This window comes from Coloeus monedula, assembly GCF_965178545.1.
Source record: "Coloeus monedula genome assembly, chromosome: 18".
NCBI classification, from domain to species: domain Eukaryota; kingdom Metazoa; phylum Chordata; class Aves; order Passeriformes; family Corvidae; genus Coloeus; species Coloeus monedula.
The window spans coordinates 2,832,048-2,849,482 of NC_138798.1; the positions used below are offsets into that span (position 1 = coordinate 2,832,048).

Consider the following 17,435-nt stretch of genomic DNA (forward strand, 5'->3'; position numbering starts at 1 on the left):
AAGCATTGTGCTAAAGCATCAAAGACCTTGTTTAAATCCCCATTCCATAACGAGAGCAGCTAAAATATGGTAAAAGCACATGATGGGACATCAACAGAACCGTCATTATCACCAGGAGAGCTGGAACAGTCTTCAGCATCTATTCCCTGGTCAGAAGCTGCCAACAGGACTAGTATATACACTTTGAAATCAGGAAAGTACAATGGCAAAGAGTAACCCAGCAGCAAGGCAAGAGTGCACATATGTCAGGGGATCTGAATGGATGCCAAGTGGATGCCATCATGGAAGTGAGGAAATCGCCACACAGGACTGCCTTGGTGCCCCATGATAAGTAGAACACTTATATTGAGCAACAGTGCATGACTCTTGTTTCTTCTTATCTGTGTTAGCCCTTCTGTAGCAAGGGCTACCTGTGTGTGCTCAGGACATGGGGTGGTGGCACTTGAGCTATCGCCACAGGGGTGGCTTCCCACCCAAGGCTTATCTGCAGCCACAGGCTGCTGCTTGTCTCTTGGGCATTCCCACCATGATGTAAACAGCCAGTTCGGGGTGGTGATACAGCTGAAAAACATCTTTTCCCTTAAGAAGCAAAAAACCTTTCTCATCCTAAGCAAAAAACTGCCCAGAAGGGGCCTTGTCCTTTCCAAGCTGTCCCAGAGCAGTTGGGGGCTCACAGGACAGGAATTCCGTGTGACTGCAGAGCAGTTTGAGAAGGCAGCACAGGGTTTCAGTCCACCCGCTCCTCTTTTTGTGGCAGCCTTGCATTCAGGCACTTTGGGAAAAGACAGAACAAACCCAGCTCTGCATGGGCACTGTCATTTGTTATGTCTTGGTCTTTGATCACCAGGCACATGAATTTTACAGAGAGGCAACCAAAACGCACTGGGTGTTTTCCTGTAAACTCAAAGCTGCAGCCAGCTGACATCCTCTGGACATCACGTCCATGAACATCTATGTCCATGAACACCCATGTCCATGGGGTTCTTCCATCAAGGCAGGTACTCCAAGGTCTCCACAAAAGCACCAGAGCAGACACTGCTCTGATTTTTCCACCCTAGTTCGCACTGTACTTATCACACAGCTCGGATGCAACTGGAAAAAAAAATCTTCATAAATTACTAAAATGATTTTCTTCTTGCAGTAATTGGGAACACTCTTCCTAGTGTCGTGGGAAAGCTCTGGAAACACCCTCATTGTGGTTTTGCTCAGCTGTTCGGGGTTGTATATTTTAAATAATTATTTTATATATGCATATTAAACAAAGCAACCGAGTTGGCATCGAAGCCGTGCGGGCCACCAGTAGAGGGCAAAGGAAGCCAAGGAATTCTCTTTCCCAGAGCAACAAAGAAAACAACGTCATCTTCAACTGGCCGCTGCTACCGGCGCGGTGGGATCACACTGTGAGTTAGCAAGACATGTTGGCTTTACCCCTCAGCTGGCTGTGACCAAAAGCCAGAGCCGAGGAGAAGTTGAAATGTTAAAGGCTACAATCCAAAAAGAGTGCGGCTGGAGCCGCCCGTCAGCGTGACTCAGGACACAGAGCAGCACATGGGAGAGAGAGCGCTGCCGACTCCCGTAATCCAGAGGGAGCAGCGCGACTCCCGCTGGAACCAGCGCTAAAACCCAGTGACCTAAATATTCTCTCCCGTAGTGCCGCATGAGCAGCTCCCGGGAGCACCACGTTTTACTGCGGAAATATGAAATTGTTTTGTGGGGGAAGGGAAGGAAGAACGAGCGAGGCGTTGATTTGCTCAGAAAGGAAAGAAAATCTTCAAGGTAAATCTCTTCGGTCTAGATGAATACTTCACCCAGTTTAAAAAAAAATTTTATCTTTGAATTCATTGTTTCATTTTCTCTCCAATATACCAACAAGATGCTTGTTAAATATTCCCACCTGAGAGCAAGTTCTCACACAGCACCTGTCATATTTGCAATTAAATAAATGTATAGCATCTACACACATTTCTCGTTCACAAGATGAAATCCCTACAATTTGTGCTTCAGCCACTAGAAATCAAGTAAAAACAATCCCTGAGGGTAACTGCTGTGTATTACATTAGGCAACATCATTTTATAAAGTCACACAGTAAAATGCCAGTAGGTGCTAACTGCATTTCATAAGATTATAAAATATAATTACATTCAGAATTGTATCTACCGATGATTAAAAAAACCCCAAAACCCTCTGACTAGAGAGTGCAGTGAGATCCGTGAATTACATGCAAAATTCTATGGAAACAGAGTCCTGCAGACAAATCTGCGTGTGCTAATTCCACGCCAATGGAAAGCAGCATTTCCACCAGTGGGATTACTCACCTATTCCAGTCGAGGATGATCACAAACGCTGATAGGTAACTCTCTTTTAAACGCAAGACATCAAACCCCTCACTTTCTTGTCACAATTGTACAGAGCTGCTGAGATTTAATGTTCGGTTCAGCACGTGTGAGCTGTACTTCATCATGCCTTCATCTGAAGTGTGCAGAGGGCAATAATTAAGATAAAAGCTGCCATTGAAATTGTTCTTCTCGTCTCTGGCCACACTTGTGTTGTCTTTTTCTCCATCTGAAGCATCACTGATTAATCTGAATTACTTAAATCAGTTTAATTAACGTTGCTTTGTCTTTAAATAGTTTAGCCTTAATCTGTCTAATCCTTTATTGGTTATATTAATCCCTGTTAAATTTGTCTAATGATAAAATAAACAAACTTGCACGAGTGAATGAGTAGCACTGAACATTTGAAGGAATTTCATGATTGCTCACATTTCATCTGTGTCCGGCTCAATTCTAAGTGTGAAAGTTCTTACAAATTTTCATGTTCTTACACAACTGGGAAAGCATTTTATTGGAAGATTGTCTCGTTTTTAACAAGTCTTCTCAGTCTGAGGGCCTCCAGCGCTAAAAAGATGTCTCCAAACGTGAAACTGTCATGAATGGTCTCCAGATTTTCACTCACTCTTTGCACCAGCAAGTTTCACATTAGCAGCTTGTAAAATATTTGCAAGGGAAAACTCATCTGCCAGCACATCCCCACGGGTGCGGCATTCCCAGGGTGGGCAGCAGGGATGTCCCCCCGCGTTCTCCTGGGGGAGTCCAGGGAGCCCCTGTGAAGGAACACCGCAGAGTCGCGGCGCTGTGAGGGGGCGGAGGTGGCGGTGTCCTCAGGGTGCGGGAACGGGGTTGCGCGGAGCCGCCAGCCGCGGCGGGTTGGAACGGGACCAGGGGGCCGCCTGAAGTGAGACGCATTTACCCGAGCGGGGATAAGCTGAGATAACACGGTTTCCCCTCAGCCGGCAGCCCCCAGGGCCCGAGCCCCGCGCCCGGCCCGGTCCCGCCGCTGCGGGGCCGCTCCCGCCACCGCCACCTCAGGCGGAGGCGCGCGCACGGCGCCTCCTCCCCCCCACCCCCCCCCGCCCGCGCGCGCGCGCGCGCGCCCCCCGAGTCACCCCCTCCCCGTGATGCAGCGAGAAACGCGAGATCTCGCGAGAGCTCCGCCGCTCTGCCGCGTTCTCGCCGGCAGCCGCCATCTTGGGGAGCCTCGGTCACGTGACCGCTCGCAGCCGTTCGCCTCCGCCTTCCCCTCCCCCCACCCCACCGGGAACCGGGCCCGGATCGCCAAGGCTCGACTGCAGCCGCCGCCCTGGGGCGGGGTCCGCCCGCGGGGACGTCGCTTATTTGAAGGACGGTGGATACGCCGGGTTTTTTTTGGGGGGAGGGAACGGGGAACTCGCTGCCTTCCCGTTGCTGAGGGCAGGGAAAGACCGAGGCGCGGCATGTCACGTGACGGGGGGGCGAGCGGGAAGCGCGCGCCAGGGCCCGGCGGCGGCGGCGGTGGGAGGGGGGGGGGGTGGGCGCGAGACGGCGGCGGCGGCGGCCACGTGACCGGGCAGCCCGCGGGGCGGGGGGGTCACGTGGTGCCGAGCGCGCGCCAGCGGCGGGCGGTGGCCGGCGGTGTCACGTGGGAGGGGAACGCGCGCGGCGCGGCGGGGGGAGGGAGGCGCGGCCCGGGTCACGTGGTGCGGGCGGCCCCCGGCCCCCCTCCCCTGTGAGGGGAGGGAGGGCAAAGATGGCGGCCGTGAGTTAGAAAGCGGCGGGCGGCGGGGCCGGCGGCGGAGACTTCCACGAGCCCGCGGAAGGATCGAGCGCGACAGAGAGTGAGTCCCACGCTGTCCTTTCGCCAGGCGCCGCGCCTCTTTGGCCACCTTGGGCCCCTCCCCGTGCTGCGGGGCCGCCCCGGGGGTTTCCTCCCCTCAGCTCCCGACCGGGGCCCGCGGCGGCGGCGTGGGGGTGTCCGGGGGTGACCCGCCGTGCTGGGAGCGGCTCCGCGTCTCCCTCGGTGCCTCAGTCCCGGAAGACTGTGCGGCCGCCCCCGCGAGGGTCCCGGTGGGCTGGGGGCGGCGCGGCGGGCGGGGGAGGCGCCGCCGCCGCCCCGGCGGGGCCCCGGGTGTCCCGCGAACTTCGTGCCTGGGGGCGTGCGGGGGCGGGCGTCGGGGCTCCCCGGTTCTGGGAAGCGCTTCTGTAACGGGGGCGGGCGCGGCGGTGGGTTTGGCCGCCCCCCCGCCGCATCCCTGCGCGGGCAGAGCCCCCCGGGCCGGCCCGCGCCTTTGTGCGCTCTTTCCGCGGCTGGTGATTGTTGAGGTTTGAAATGGAGAGACGAGGCGGGGGGGATGGGGGTGTTTGATTTATGGTGCCGGAGCGGCTCCGAAAGCCGCCGTGAGACGGAGCCCTCCCGCCCTTCCCCGGGATCGCGGTGCTGTTGAAGGGATCTTTAAAGAGGTGAAGGTCTGGAAACAAAAAGTCGCGCATGGGACAGGATTACGCAGCCGATTCTGGCCCAACCCGGAAGTTTATGTCGGGAACACGTGTTGGTGGGAAGGTGGCGAGGCAGCAGCCGCCGACCCCCCGTCTCTCCCGTCACCTCCCCCGGGGTTTCCCCGCCCGGCCAAGCCCTCCGGGGCCCCGCTGCTCCCGGGGAGCTGAACCGCGGCGACAGACACGGCCTCAAAGTCCAGGGACTCTTAACGAGCGCACCTCAAACAGAGGTTGCTAGGGTGAGTAATAGTTTAACGTAGAAATGCCCCTACAGTCTGATGGGGAAGAGGCCTTGTGGGTCTTTCTTCTGTTTTTTTTAGGTTGTTTCTTTATTATTTTTAGCTAACCAAGTTCCACACTGCGTTTGAGAGTATAAATTAGAGCTCTTGTACTCTCTTTCAGGTACTCATAGGCTGATTCTACGTGTTTGTTTGCCATACCTGTTAAAGATGAGGCAAATTTTGTAAATGCTAAAAAAAAAAAAAAACCGCCTTGAATTTATTTATTAGGTAACTCCAGAGTAAGTAAAAAAAAAAAAAAATTAGTATGATCAAACAACACAGTGTAAAGTTAGGAATTAACTCAGTGATAGACTATTTGGCTTTAGACTACCACGGTTGTGTCTGGATTAAAATGATTTAAAAACATACATTAGTGTTTTGCAAACTCCACCAGAACTGAAAATCTGTAGTTGATGATGTAAAGCAAAAATTGAAATTGTGTAACAGCATGACATTTGAGTTGGTATTCTGTATCTACCTCACAGCCATGAGATATTACATTTGTATGCAATCTTGATATTTAGAAATAAAATGTGGGCAGTTTGTCTTTTTGTCCAGACTATTTCTTTGGTTTCAAAACTGGCTGAGAGCTATTGTAAAAGCCATTGAAGCAGGTCATGGATATAGGTAATAGTGCTTTGAGACACACCTGGAGCTGCTTCCCGGGCTAAAACTAAGGATCCTGGTGCTCACATGCTGCTCTTAGTTCTTTGAGTTTTTACTTCTTAAAAACTTTCACTACTGGCCAAATTACCAGCTCCAGCCTTTTAGTCTGAAAATTGATTTCATGCCAAATTATTGCATTGTTAAGTCTTCTAATATTTTCAAAACTCCCGAATTTCACATCTGCAGACTGTGTAACATGACAGTTGTAAATTTTGTAGGACAGTCATTAAAGATCATTGAGGCAGAGTTGAACTCCACAGCACCCTGAAGTGTCCCTCATGTCCTTGAAAGCTTTGACATTTGAGCAGTAACCAGCCTTGGAAAAATGGGAATGGCTTTTCTAGGATTGGGGTTAACTTATGATTTTTGTGAAAACAACTTTGTGCATGTAAATGCAAAATTAACTACTAGTCTTGAGGTTAAGGCATGGAAGGATGAGTGAGTTCATTAATTAGGGCTTTGCTCTTTGATTGGATGGTGACTTGGAGAGGACCAGAAGGGGTTGGGTTGGTTGGGTTTTTTATTGTTACCCAGGTTGCCTTCTGGAGCCAAAAGCTGCAAGATGAGCAGAACCCACGTGGATATCCAGAGAATCCTGTTGGGTGGGATGGGGCTTAGCAGCCCTTACACCTCTGCTGTGAGAGGCTGCAAAAGGAGATGTGAAATTTTCAGGTCAATAATAACTCACAGTTTAGACAGGCAGAGAATTTGCAGGGTAAAGCTGTCTATTTGTGTGATATTATAAATGGCTTCCAGTATAGTTCAGGTGACATGTATTCCTCAAAAAGGCAGTGGGATAAACCTTTCCAGTAAAAGAACAGGAGTTGCTGAATGCTGTTTGTGTCCCAGGCAAGCATTAACACCCAGTTGGGTACACCACAGAGCCCAGGTGTCTGAAGGGCTTGGGAATAGCTGTACCTGGTTGATTGTGATGTTTGATTTGGACCAACTTATGATACTGTAATTGATTATGGTTTTTAAATAAGTACTTTAGGCATGCAGTGTTAAAATGTGTAACTCACAGACCTAAAAATCTAAAGGCTTTTCATTGTTTGGGATTCTACCATTATCTTTCTCAGGGGAAGCAGAGCAGGTTGCTTGACATGTGTTTTAGAATATATTTTTTTTCTTCTTTTTTTTTGTTTTGTTTCTTTGTACCAAAGCTAAAATGGAAAGAGAGAGAGAGCCAGGTTGGCATGGATACATGACATGATATTAAACATGGCATTCTGGTTTTGTATCTTTAAATCAGGAATTATTTACATAATGTGCAGTGATCACAAAACCTTCTCTTTAGCAAAGTTTTAGGCTACATTCTTCATCAGGAGAGCACTTTACAGAAATGTTTGGGGTGTTTTGGTAGCCCTTCTTGAAATGGCAGCAGTTTGTTTTTTCTTGAAACAAAGAAAATAATTAAGATACTACTACTGTTGAAATTTCATAAACACATTTTTTTAGTTTTATTGAATAGGCTGATTCTTGCTCAGTGACATTGGACTACCTCACTAAACATAGACAGTCTTATCTGCAAGATTCTACATGATCAAAACAGTCTTTGAGTGATGAAATGCTCGGGGAACAGCTTGTAATATTCACAACTTTTTAATAAGTAATTTCTTTTGGAGATTTTGAAGATGTGGCAAACAGGTCCTTATATAGTATTGCCAAGGCTGAGCTGCAGAGCTTGATAAAGTCACTTTCACTTGTGTTAACTGAGGAGCCTCCTACCTTGCAAGATTATGGAGCTGTTTCAGCCTGATAATGTTTTAAGCTTAACCACCATGTGCTACAGAAAATAAACTTAAGTTACCACAATGCAGCTTCTCCTGTATTTTTTTTCTTCCTCATTTAATTTCCTTGCTAAATTAAAATGGGGAGGGTGGGTAGCATTGGTGCTTGGAAGCTGCACAAAGCCTAAAATTGGTGCTAAGTATTCAGTGACTTCTAATGTAAAAATTCTAGAAGTTCAGAATTCCTTTTGTTCCAAACAAAGCAGCTTTGTTCCTACTATACAGAAACAAAATAAGTGAAACTAGTCAAACTTTCATTGTCCAAACTGACAGACAAACAATTGCTGTTGTTTTACTGAGCTTTTTTGCTGGGTTGTGAGCAACCATGAATTTTTAAGACTTAAAATTGGGATTATCAGGAGAGAGGTGCACGTGGGGGGATTTCTTACATGAAAACAGCCCCACTAGAAAGCAGTGCTTCTAAACTGGAGATGCTTACTCTGAAATTGTAGGAATTGCTTTGCTAGTTTCTATCACCAGTCATCTACTGAAAACTTTGAAATAAGCAACTAAAGCACTACTGCTATGAATTAGTTTTTTTTCTGACCGCTGAAACTTTTAAGATATCTGAGCCATTGTGTTTTTAAAGGTTAAAAATGTAGAGTTCAGTGTCATTGTGGATAGGGTAAACTGGACTTGAAACATACGCGATGAGTTGTGACACCATGGTAGGGTGGCTGGGGAAGATGTGTTTTTTGTGGTGTTGGTGTGGGTTTTTCTTCTAGCCTTGGTTTTGCTTTGAGTCTCAACTTCATAGAAAGGCCTTTTCTTGTGTCATGAGAGCAGACTAGAAGTTCTTGAGTAACTTTTTTTTTCTCTTGAGTAAAAAGCCCTAAGCTTCTGCCTTTGTGTCTCTATTCAGTACAGTCACTTAACTCTCAGCCAAGTTCTAGTCATATCTTCTTTTAGCGGTGGGGTGATGGTAACTCCATACAGACTAAAGAATGACGTAACTGATGCTTTTTTTCATTGTACATTTAGACATTTTAGTTTTTGTCCTTTGAGCAAAGGTGTTGCCCTGTGTGGAGGGATGCTCATGCCTCTTTTCCAAATGGATACTGTGAAGTTTTGTGATTTCATAGGCTTTTGGAGCTGCTGTTTTGACTGGGTGACCTGTGTTAATTCCCCTTCTGTAGAGAAATTCATCTTCAATAGCTGCTCTCAAGTTCTGAACACCAAAAGTACCGATAAGCAAAAATCTCATCTGCAGACTTAAACCTTCCCCCCACTCACCTGTTTCTAATTAGTAAACAATGCTGCAAGCTTCTAAGCTTAGCTGTGATGGTCACTGTTAAGGTTTTAGTCTGATGAAAATTAAGGATTTATCCTACTTAATGTATATATATAATCCACTTTTTTTTTGAGACAGGAAGCGCAATCTTTTTCTGGAATGAAAGGTGAAACTAAAAGTCAGTTCTTACCATTTTTGTTGACCCATTCAGGGTTCTAGGAGACAGACTAGTGGGTGGTAACATCCTTTAATGATGCTGCCATGTTAATTATATTTGCTAGATGTCTTAATATTTCTTAGTATCTTCTGTACCTCATAGCAACAAACCAGGCCATTCTGCCCATCTATTTGGTCACCTCAAATCCCTTTAAAAAAGAAGAGTCTGGTTCTGACAAGCAGGTGGTGTTTGATGGGGCTGTGTGTGGTCAGTAGCAGTCCCACCAATTGTTTGTTGTTTTAGTATTGTTTGGGGCATCTTTAAGTCTTTGATGCTTAAAAGTGTATCTTCCCCTTGTCCCAGTACCTTGCATCCACCACTTGTGGTGCCACCATCTCAGTATGAATCCATGACAAAAAACAGCAGGTTTCTCCCTGCTCTTGCACAGACTAAAATTAGGAAGAGTAAGAACTAAGTGCCTGAGGCTTAGCTTATTACAAGAATTACCTGTTCTGCTAAATGTGCTGAGGAATACGTGTGACCAGCCAGCTGGATGTGGCTTAGCTGTGCATGTAGAAGGGATAAGCAAGGGAATGCTGTTTTGCAGTCTTGTGCATGAACATCTAAAATGCCAGCACTTACCTGCTTTAGGGTAGGTGTATGGCTTCATTGGGTTTCGATGTTTTGTTACCAGTGGGTGTTAAGGGGTGTGGAGGGTAAGTGAAATTAAGATCTGCTTGAGGTGTATTTTAGACTGTATAAGCAACAGCTCAAGTTCAGTGAAATAATTTAATTTTTATCTTAATGCTAGGGCAGATGGGTTTTCTTCTTAAGCAAGTGAAACATGTTATTTTCTCTCTTCATCTTCAAATATGGAGTATTTGGCTTTTTAATAAGTTTTTATGCTGTCTAGAATAGCTTTTTGAAATTAGTTTTCCTTGTCCTACACATAAAGGAGTCCGTGACCTGATGTTAGTGTCCTATTTAATAAGCAGTTACATACTATAATAGTGGCACGTTTGTTCTCTCCACTATGCAAAACAAAATTTCTCCAGTGAATGAATGTAACCTAATGTAAGGGCAAGCAAGAAATAAAAGCTTTCCTTACAAGCTCTTTATCACTAACTTGTTACAAGATAAAGTAAATGAGTTTTAATTGTGCTTCCCTTGTGCAGTTGCTTCACCGACAAAGATGGATCATTAGCATAACATGGTCTCACCATTTCTGCTCTTGGTATTTCTTGTAATGTTTGGAAATGTAGTGCCTCAAAGACTAGAAAAGGTGTCTTAAGTTTATGGGTATGATAGCATTTTGTGTAGTCAACTATTTAATTCTCCCTGCTTTTAAATGTGGTGGGTATGTTGAAAAGCCTACGAATAAACAAAAGAACCAGAGCAAATAGAGAAAGTGAAACTCGGTGTACAAGAGACTGCACTGTGAGTGCCCTTAAATCCAGGAAAGGGAGTTTTGTGTGGGCAAAAAATAAATCAGAATTAAATGTACTTGTATTTACAGTTTAATTTCTTTTTTTTTTTTTTTAGAGATGGTGGAGCCAGGACAAGATCTGTTGCTTGCTGCTTTGAGTGAGAGTGGAATCAGTCCAAATGACCTCTTTGATATTGACTCTCCAGACGTGGTTCTTGCAAATCCAGCACCAACTCCAGCTGTTCAGCAGGTTAAAACAAGAACATAGGGGTTTGTTAGAGAGAGCTTGGGTTTGCTGTGATGGTGAGGTTAAAGGGGGTGATGTCCATAGCAAATGGTTGAAGCATGTCGAGTTTTCATAACTTTCTTGCTTCATAGTACTGAGATTGGAAAATGACTTGCTAAGTAATTTTTAACTTGTACACAAAAAAAGCAATCTGTAACACTTGAGGTCAGTACAAACAGAAATATGCTTAATTCTGGACATAACATGGGGACATAATGCCATGGTATCCATGGAGAACTCTCATGTCATTGGGGTCTAGCTGCTCTACAATAAAATGCATTAAAAGTGTAATAAAATACCATGTTTAAGCTCCATGATGGCCTTCAGTCTGCCAGATTGTAGCCATTTCAGGCACAGACTGGGAACAAAAGCCTTAAGGTTTTATTCCTGCTGACTTGTTTGCTTTCTTCGCTCTGCAGTCAGTACCACTTAGTGCGTTAGAACTGGGCCTGGAGACTGAGGCTGCAGCTGCTGTGAAACAAGAGCCAGAGACTGTATCTACTCCAGCCTTATTAAATGTTCGGGTAAGAGCTGGTGCTCCAGGATTTAGATGGGGAGGGGGCTTAACCTGGGCTGGGCACCAGGTGCCCACTAAGCTGCTTTATCACTCCCCCACCTCAGTTGCACAAAGGCTAAAAAACGATGGTGAAAGGCTCATGGGTTGAGATAAGGACAAGGGAGATCAGTAATTTGTCATGGGCAAACCAGACTCAACTTGAGGAAATTAATTCATTGCCAGTTAACAATGGAGTAGGAAAATGAGAAATAAGAACAAATCTAAAAATACCTTCTCCCCACTCCCTTCTTTTGTCCTGGGCTCAACTTCACTCCTGCCATCCATGGGCTGTGGGGGAGTCCCTGCTCCAGCACCTGGAGCACCTCCTCCCCTTCCTTCACTGACCTTGCTGTCTTCAGAGTTTTCTCACATATTCTCACCTCACCCTCCCAGCTGCTGATTGTGCAACAGTTTTTCCCTCTGCACTGCCAGTGTCACTGACTGGCTGGGCCTTGGCCAGCAGTGGGTCTGTCTTGCAGCGGGTTGGACTGGCTTTATCAGATATGGGGGAAACTGTAGTGGTCATATCTTGTACCTGGGCGATGAATTTTTTGTTTTATTTTTTTATTTCCTTACCTTAAAATAAAATCTAAAAATAACCTCCCGAAATATGTACAATGTATTTTTGCTCAGACTGTTGCAGCACAAGATAATTAACTCTGGCATCTTCAGCATGTTATTTGAAGACATTTCTTATTATGTATCTTCTAAAAACTGATGTATCCTGTGCACTAAATGAAAGGCTAATAAAGTTTGCTCTTTCTTTTTGACCGTTTTCTGAAAACTTACCTGCTTCTTTGTTGCCAGCAACCACCATCCACCACAACCTTTGTGCTGAATCAAATAAATCAGCTACCAACTTTGGGGACGACAATAGTGGTGACAAAAACGACGCCTGTCACGACCTCGAGGCAGACGATCACTGTAGCAAAGATCATCCAGACCAGCACAACCACTCGGCCCTCGGTGGCAGCACCAGCAGTTCGCAATGCCTTGACCACTGCACCTTCCAAGGACCAGATTCAGCTGAAAGATCTACTAAAGAACAATAGTCTTAATGAACTCATGAAATTGAAGCCACCTCCTAATATTGCCCAACCAGTAGCAACAGCAGCAAGTGAGTTTTCTCCTTTCTTTGTAATTACAGTATTTTAGACAAATAGTGGAATAACGAAGATCTTAGCACATCATGGATTTTCATTGATTAGTACAATATCATGGTAAAATGAAGTCATTCAGGAAACCTGATAAATTTCATTCTGTGGTAGTGTTAGAATTTAGGGTGAAGTAGTACAAAAAAACAAACTTACAAAGAAATTAAACTCTTGATTTACTGCATGGAATGAGGAAAATGACAGATTGCAGCTGGAAAATTGGTAAAATTAATTTGTGAATGTTACGGAAGTCTATTAGCTATGTTAGTGGAGTCTCCATCAGTTCCTGTTCTACTCTGTACTTGGAACTACAACAGACTAGTACTTCTTTTTATTTAGCATCTTCAAAACTAGATTTGTAGCTCATGATAAAGTGTTTCTGTGAAGTGTCTCCTGCAAAAGAAAAATCTGTCCCTTTATTTCATTGGAGGCATCAAATCTATTGTTTAAAAACTTAAGTCCTAAAAACTTGCTGTTTATTTTCATGTTACTTCTGAAAAGTTGCATTAACTTAAATGCCACAAATACTTTTTTCCCGCACTCCCAATCTTTGTTGTGTGATTCCTTCCGTAATATTTCCTTATATGTTATTTTTAACCTGTGGTCAACTTAATACAAGGGAAAAGCTGCATGTGTGTGAAACTTTAACTCTTTCGAGTTGTTCTGATTTTAGCATGAGCTTAAGATCAGATTAGTTCAGTTTGAAAATATCTCTCTATTCCTGCTTTTTTTCTGAAAGGTACACAGGTGTTTTCTGAATTTCTGTTATTGTCATTGTCTCTGAAACAGGCTTTGCTGATTTTAGAGGTGTGGTTGGCATAACCTATTTTTCTGTATGCAGAGGGAGTGCAGTATAGGAGCTGTCTGTTGGAACTGAAACAAAAAGCAGAATGTCCCTCCTCATGTCGTTGCTTCTCCTAGGGAGTGGTTGCCAAAACCCAAGTTAGGACATGAACTGAAGTTGGGGCAGGGAGTAAAGGAAGTGAGGAGGGGAGAAAGTGAACAGGGATAAATCAGTCCTATTAAATCAAGTGAAAACTCAGAGAAGCACAGAATAGGTGATACCAACACACAATAACTGGTAGAGTGGCACAGCTGCAGAAAACAGTTGAATCTGTAGCTGCTGTATAAAGTGAAAAGGAGACCTGCAACTTCTAGAACTGCATTCCTAATCTTATTTGCGTTCCTGTGTCTCTGGATCTTTCCTCATGTTTATTAAAAAAACGGCAAATACTTGTAGCAGAGAGAAGGTCTTGAAAGGAAAATGGTCTTTTCATATAATTCAGGCAGCAGGAGTTCTAGATGGAAAAATAGTTAAATTATGCAATGTCTTTGAGGAAAACATTTATTTGTGCAACTGTCCTAATTGTTTTTAGGGGCAATTATGCTAAGTTTATTACATACATTGACATGATGGAAGCTTGACAGCTGCTTTCAATGTTTTGCATCCATCCTTATGCAAATTATTGTAGTTCTGTACTGAGCCCTATTCCTAGTTGCTTGCAAATGTGACTGAGGACAGGAAGGTTAATAAATGGTCTTCTTAAAGGATCCTGTTACAAACTTCAAACAACTGAGTCCGAAGTGTTGACCTTTTGTTTTACAGAACTAATGGTAGTTTCTCCTAAGGTGGTGAGTGCCACCACACCAGGTAAGTTAATTTCTGTTGAAATGTTGGCCTTTCTGGTTAGTTGTTCATGGACACGGTGGCATTGCATGGGAAGTTCCCTCAGTCAGAGGAGTAACAGGATTTAACTCCTTGCTCGGACTCGTTAATTTGAGCAGGAGTATTGATTGATTGTGTTCTTGAAGCATCAGTGTGCCACTGGATTCTTTAAACTTCTCTTCCAGCTCATTAATAGAGCAGCATTTTAATCTGAGTTGATGTTTGGAGGGAATTCCTGTAAACCACAGCTTTTCTTTTGCAGCTGACCTAAGCAATGGTGCAGTGAAGAAGGAGGCTTCCACAAAAGAGGTAGCAAGAATATGGATAAATGACATTAAAATGAGAAGTTTCTCACCTACTGTGGTAAGTGGCACAAATGATTCATTTGCCAAATGAATGTGTTGCTGGCCATAAACAGTTGTGACCAATTTCAGGAGTTACTCATACTTGTCTTGTGTGTGGTGGAACTGTCAAGTGCATCTGTTTGTTCAAAAGGTCAGTTGCTCCACTAGATGAAAGTTGGTTAGATGAGTGAAGTTAACAGCTGTGTAGAGCAGACTTGGATAGTAAATGACAATTACAAGAAATTACTGTCCCTAGCAGAACCTGGTGTGGGCCAGGAAGGGTGTGGCTCTGAGTAAAGGTGATAAGCATAGCATTTCCTCTGGGTTAAGACATTTTCTTTTAAAATAACTGGTGATGAGGAAACTAAAAGACTTCCCTCTAGCATGGCTGTCCTTCTGGGCAGTTGAATTGAAGATGTAAATTGAGTATCATTCAATTTTCTAAATGTAATAAAATTACATTCTGATGCTATAAACACTTGAGTTTTGGCATCTTCACTGCTAGCTAGACTGAGGCTGAGGTTTGGGAAGAACTGTGCTCCTCAGTGACGGGCATACCAAAAGGGTTTTTCAGATCACTTCTATATTAGACATTAGTAGTTGTGGAAGATGTTTGATTTTTCATCTATGAAGTGCTTTACAAATGTATAAATATTTACATTGATCAGGGTCACAGTAAATGGGTAACTGTCAGGTTTCAGAGAATACTGGATGGAGCTGACTATTTAACTATAAAGTTGTGAAATGATGTCACAAAAGTGAAACTGCAGGAGACTTCAGAGGAGTACTTGAACATGGGGGCTGTTGTGTTTTCAAGGCAATTTTTTTAAAGTCATAGTCTGGTTTTAATATGCTGTAAGAAGAGGTTTGTTTTCAATTCTGCTTATGTGGGTTTGGAGTATTTGATCTGCTTGCAAAGGAGAGGAAGTTTCCCGACTTTGTGTCTTTAGAGGGTTGTTCAGAGTGTGAGAAATCTACACTTTTCCGTAGTTTCCCCAGTGATTCGCTGTTTTGTTCCCTACATGTGTTAAAACATTGAAGTGCAAGTTTGTCCTCATTTCCTTTCTCATGTTAATTTCCAGGAGATGGAATATTAGCAATGTGCTGTTTGACTAACACAGGTGTTTCTTTCTCTGTTCTAGAAAGTGCCAGCAGTAAAAGAAGAGGAGGAACCCGAGGAAGAAGATGAAGAAGAAATGGGCCATGCAGAGACCTACGCTGAATATATGCCGATAAAATGTATGACCTGATCTTTTGTTACATCAAAAGGCTGAATGCTTTGAGAGTTAGTTTATTTACTCTTTTGTAATTACTAACACAGAAAATAGATACTGTCTGAAGTTAACAGGGCCTGAATGTGTTGTGTGTTTTCCTAGGAAATTTATCTTCTGTAGCACTTAGATTTGGACAGTAAGTGGATTTTTAAATAGAAGAGGAATTCTTCAGTGTATCTTTGAGCAGTACTTGTTTCACAGATATGAATGATGAACCAAGATCAGGCTCTTTTTTTTTGCCTCTGTTAAGATGCCTCGTGCCTCAGCAGAGGAAATTTCGTAAAGGAATTAAGTGCTCACTGCTACACGTAGGAATCTAGTTTGAGTCTTTTGGTGTGAAATCACCCTAAGCACATTCTTCCTGCATTGTTCCTGGCTGACTACTTAGAAATGGCTCTTAGTTGTTTTTTGAGTGAATCTTTTACTACTGTTAATTGCCATCTCCTCTTTTTTCCCTTTTCTTTTTTGTACCCATTTACAACAAGCTGTTACCTTGTTTCCTAAATACAGTGACTTGCTGTAAAAGCAAGGCAAAAATTTGCAGGGAGTTTGTAGCTAAATGATTAATTTTTATTGTTACTGATGAGATCTGTCAGCAATTAAACCATGTCTGCTCTAAATCCTTTCTCTTCTCATTCTGCTTAAAAATGGCACTATATAAATAGTGCGAAGAATGCTGCTTTTGATTCTGGCATCCTGAGGCTGCTTCTGGCCTTTTGGGCAGACAAGGTTCAGACTGGTTTTTTCTCAAACGAGTCAAGTACACAAATACTTCAATTTTCTGTTAAGTGAGTTTTATCTCTCTTCATAAAAAGAGAGGGAAGGTGGCGAGAAGAGAAAGTTAAGATTGCAGTTATAAATTCAGATTAATGTGTTCCTTCATATGCAGTGCAGTTTAACACTTGACAGATTGTTGCAATGAAACATACTTGTTGAGTTCAGCCTTTGCAATCACAATTGTAATTTGTTTGGGTAAATATAATAACTCGTGCTGCAGCAACAGAACTTTGTATTATATTTTCATCTTCTGCCTTCCTTCCCCTTCTTTCTCAACCAGTAAAAATTGGTCTACGTCATCCTGACCCAGTAGTGGAAACCAGCTCGTTATCCAGTGTGACTCCTCCTGATGTGTGGTACCAGACATCAATATCAGAAGAAACGATTGACAGTGGCTGGTTGTCAGCTTTGCAACTCGAAGCAATCACTTACGCAGCCCAGGTATGCCAGACATCAGTGCAGCTTAAAAGCTAACAGAGAATTTAAGAAGAAAAACTGCTATCTGACAAGTGCAGCTATGTCAGTTTTACAGGGAGATAAAATAATAAGAGCTTAAAGGTTTGAGCTTCATTAGAAGATGGCAGGTGAGCTTTAGCTCAGATAAATGTGAGGTAATATGCCTAGGAAAACTTCTTCTAAACCACTGCCATGATGCTGATCTCCAACTGTCTTAAAACTCAGAAAGAACACGTTAGTCATTTTTATTTCTCTGAAATAACTTAATGGCTGCAGTAGCAGCAGGCTAAGAAAGCCAGGCCTGTTCAACATCCTTGGGAAGGGTATAGAGAACAGGACTGGATGTTATTTTGCTGCTGGATTCAACTTCAGTGTGCCCACCCCAGATGTGTGTGCAGCGCTCTGCGTGCTGAGGAGGGAGGTAGTGGAGTTAGAGGACAACTAAAATGATCACAGGAGGGAAAAAATTGCCTCATGAAAAGAGACTGACACAGCTGTGACACCTGGGGCTGGAGAGGAGAGAAAGGAATGGGAATGAAATCAGGGTTAAGATAATCAA

The 17,435-nt window shown here is 43.9% G+C and overlaps 1 protein-coding gene across 2 annotated transcripts in view; it reads left to right on the top strand.

Moving 5' to 3' along the window:
* Positions 1 to 4,004: 4,004 nt before the first annotated feature.
* Positions 4,005 to 17,435, top strand: part of SBNO1 (strawberry notch homolog 1) — a 31,813-nt gene continuing 18,382 nt past the window's right edge. The window contains exons 1-8 of one of the 2 annotated variants that reach the window (XM_082293240.1): positions 4,005 to 4,154; positions 10,480 to 10,613; positions 11,069 to 11,173; positions 12,013 to 12,322; positions 13,966 to 14,010; positions 14,288 to 14,388; positions 15,512 to 15,608; positions 16,701 to 16,861. In XM_082293240.1, coding sequence (XP_082149366.1) covers positions 10,482 to 10,613; positions 11,069 to 11,173; positions 12,013 to 12,322; positions 13,966 to 14,010; positions 14,288 to 14,388; positions 15,512 to 15,608; positions 16,701 to 16,861 — 951 coding nt within the window. In that variant the 5' untranslated portion in view covers positions 4,005 to 4,154; positions 10,480 to 10,481. The remainder of the gene's footprint in view (positions 4,155 to 10,479; positions 10,614 to 11,068; positions 11,174 to 12,012; positions 12,323 to 13,965; positions 14,011 to 14,287; positions 14,389 to 15,511; positions 15,609 to 16,700; positions 16,862 to 17,435) is intronic. The other variant, XM_082293241.1, reaches the window with a different exon arrangement.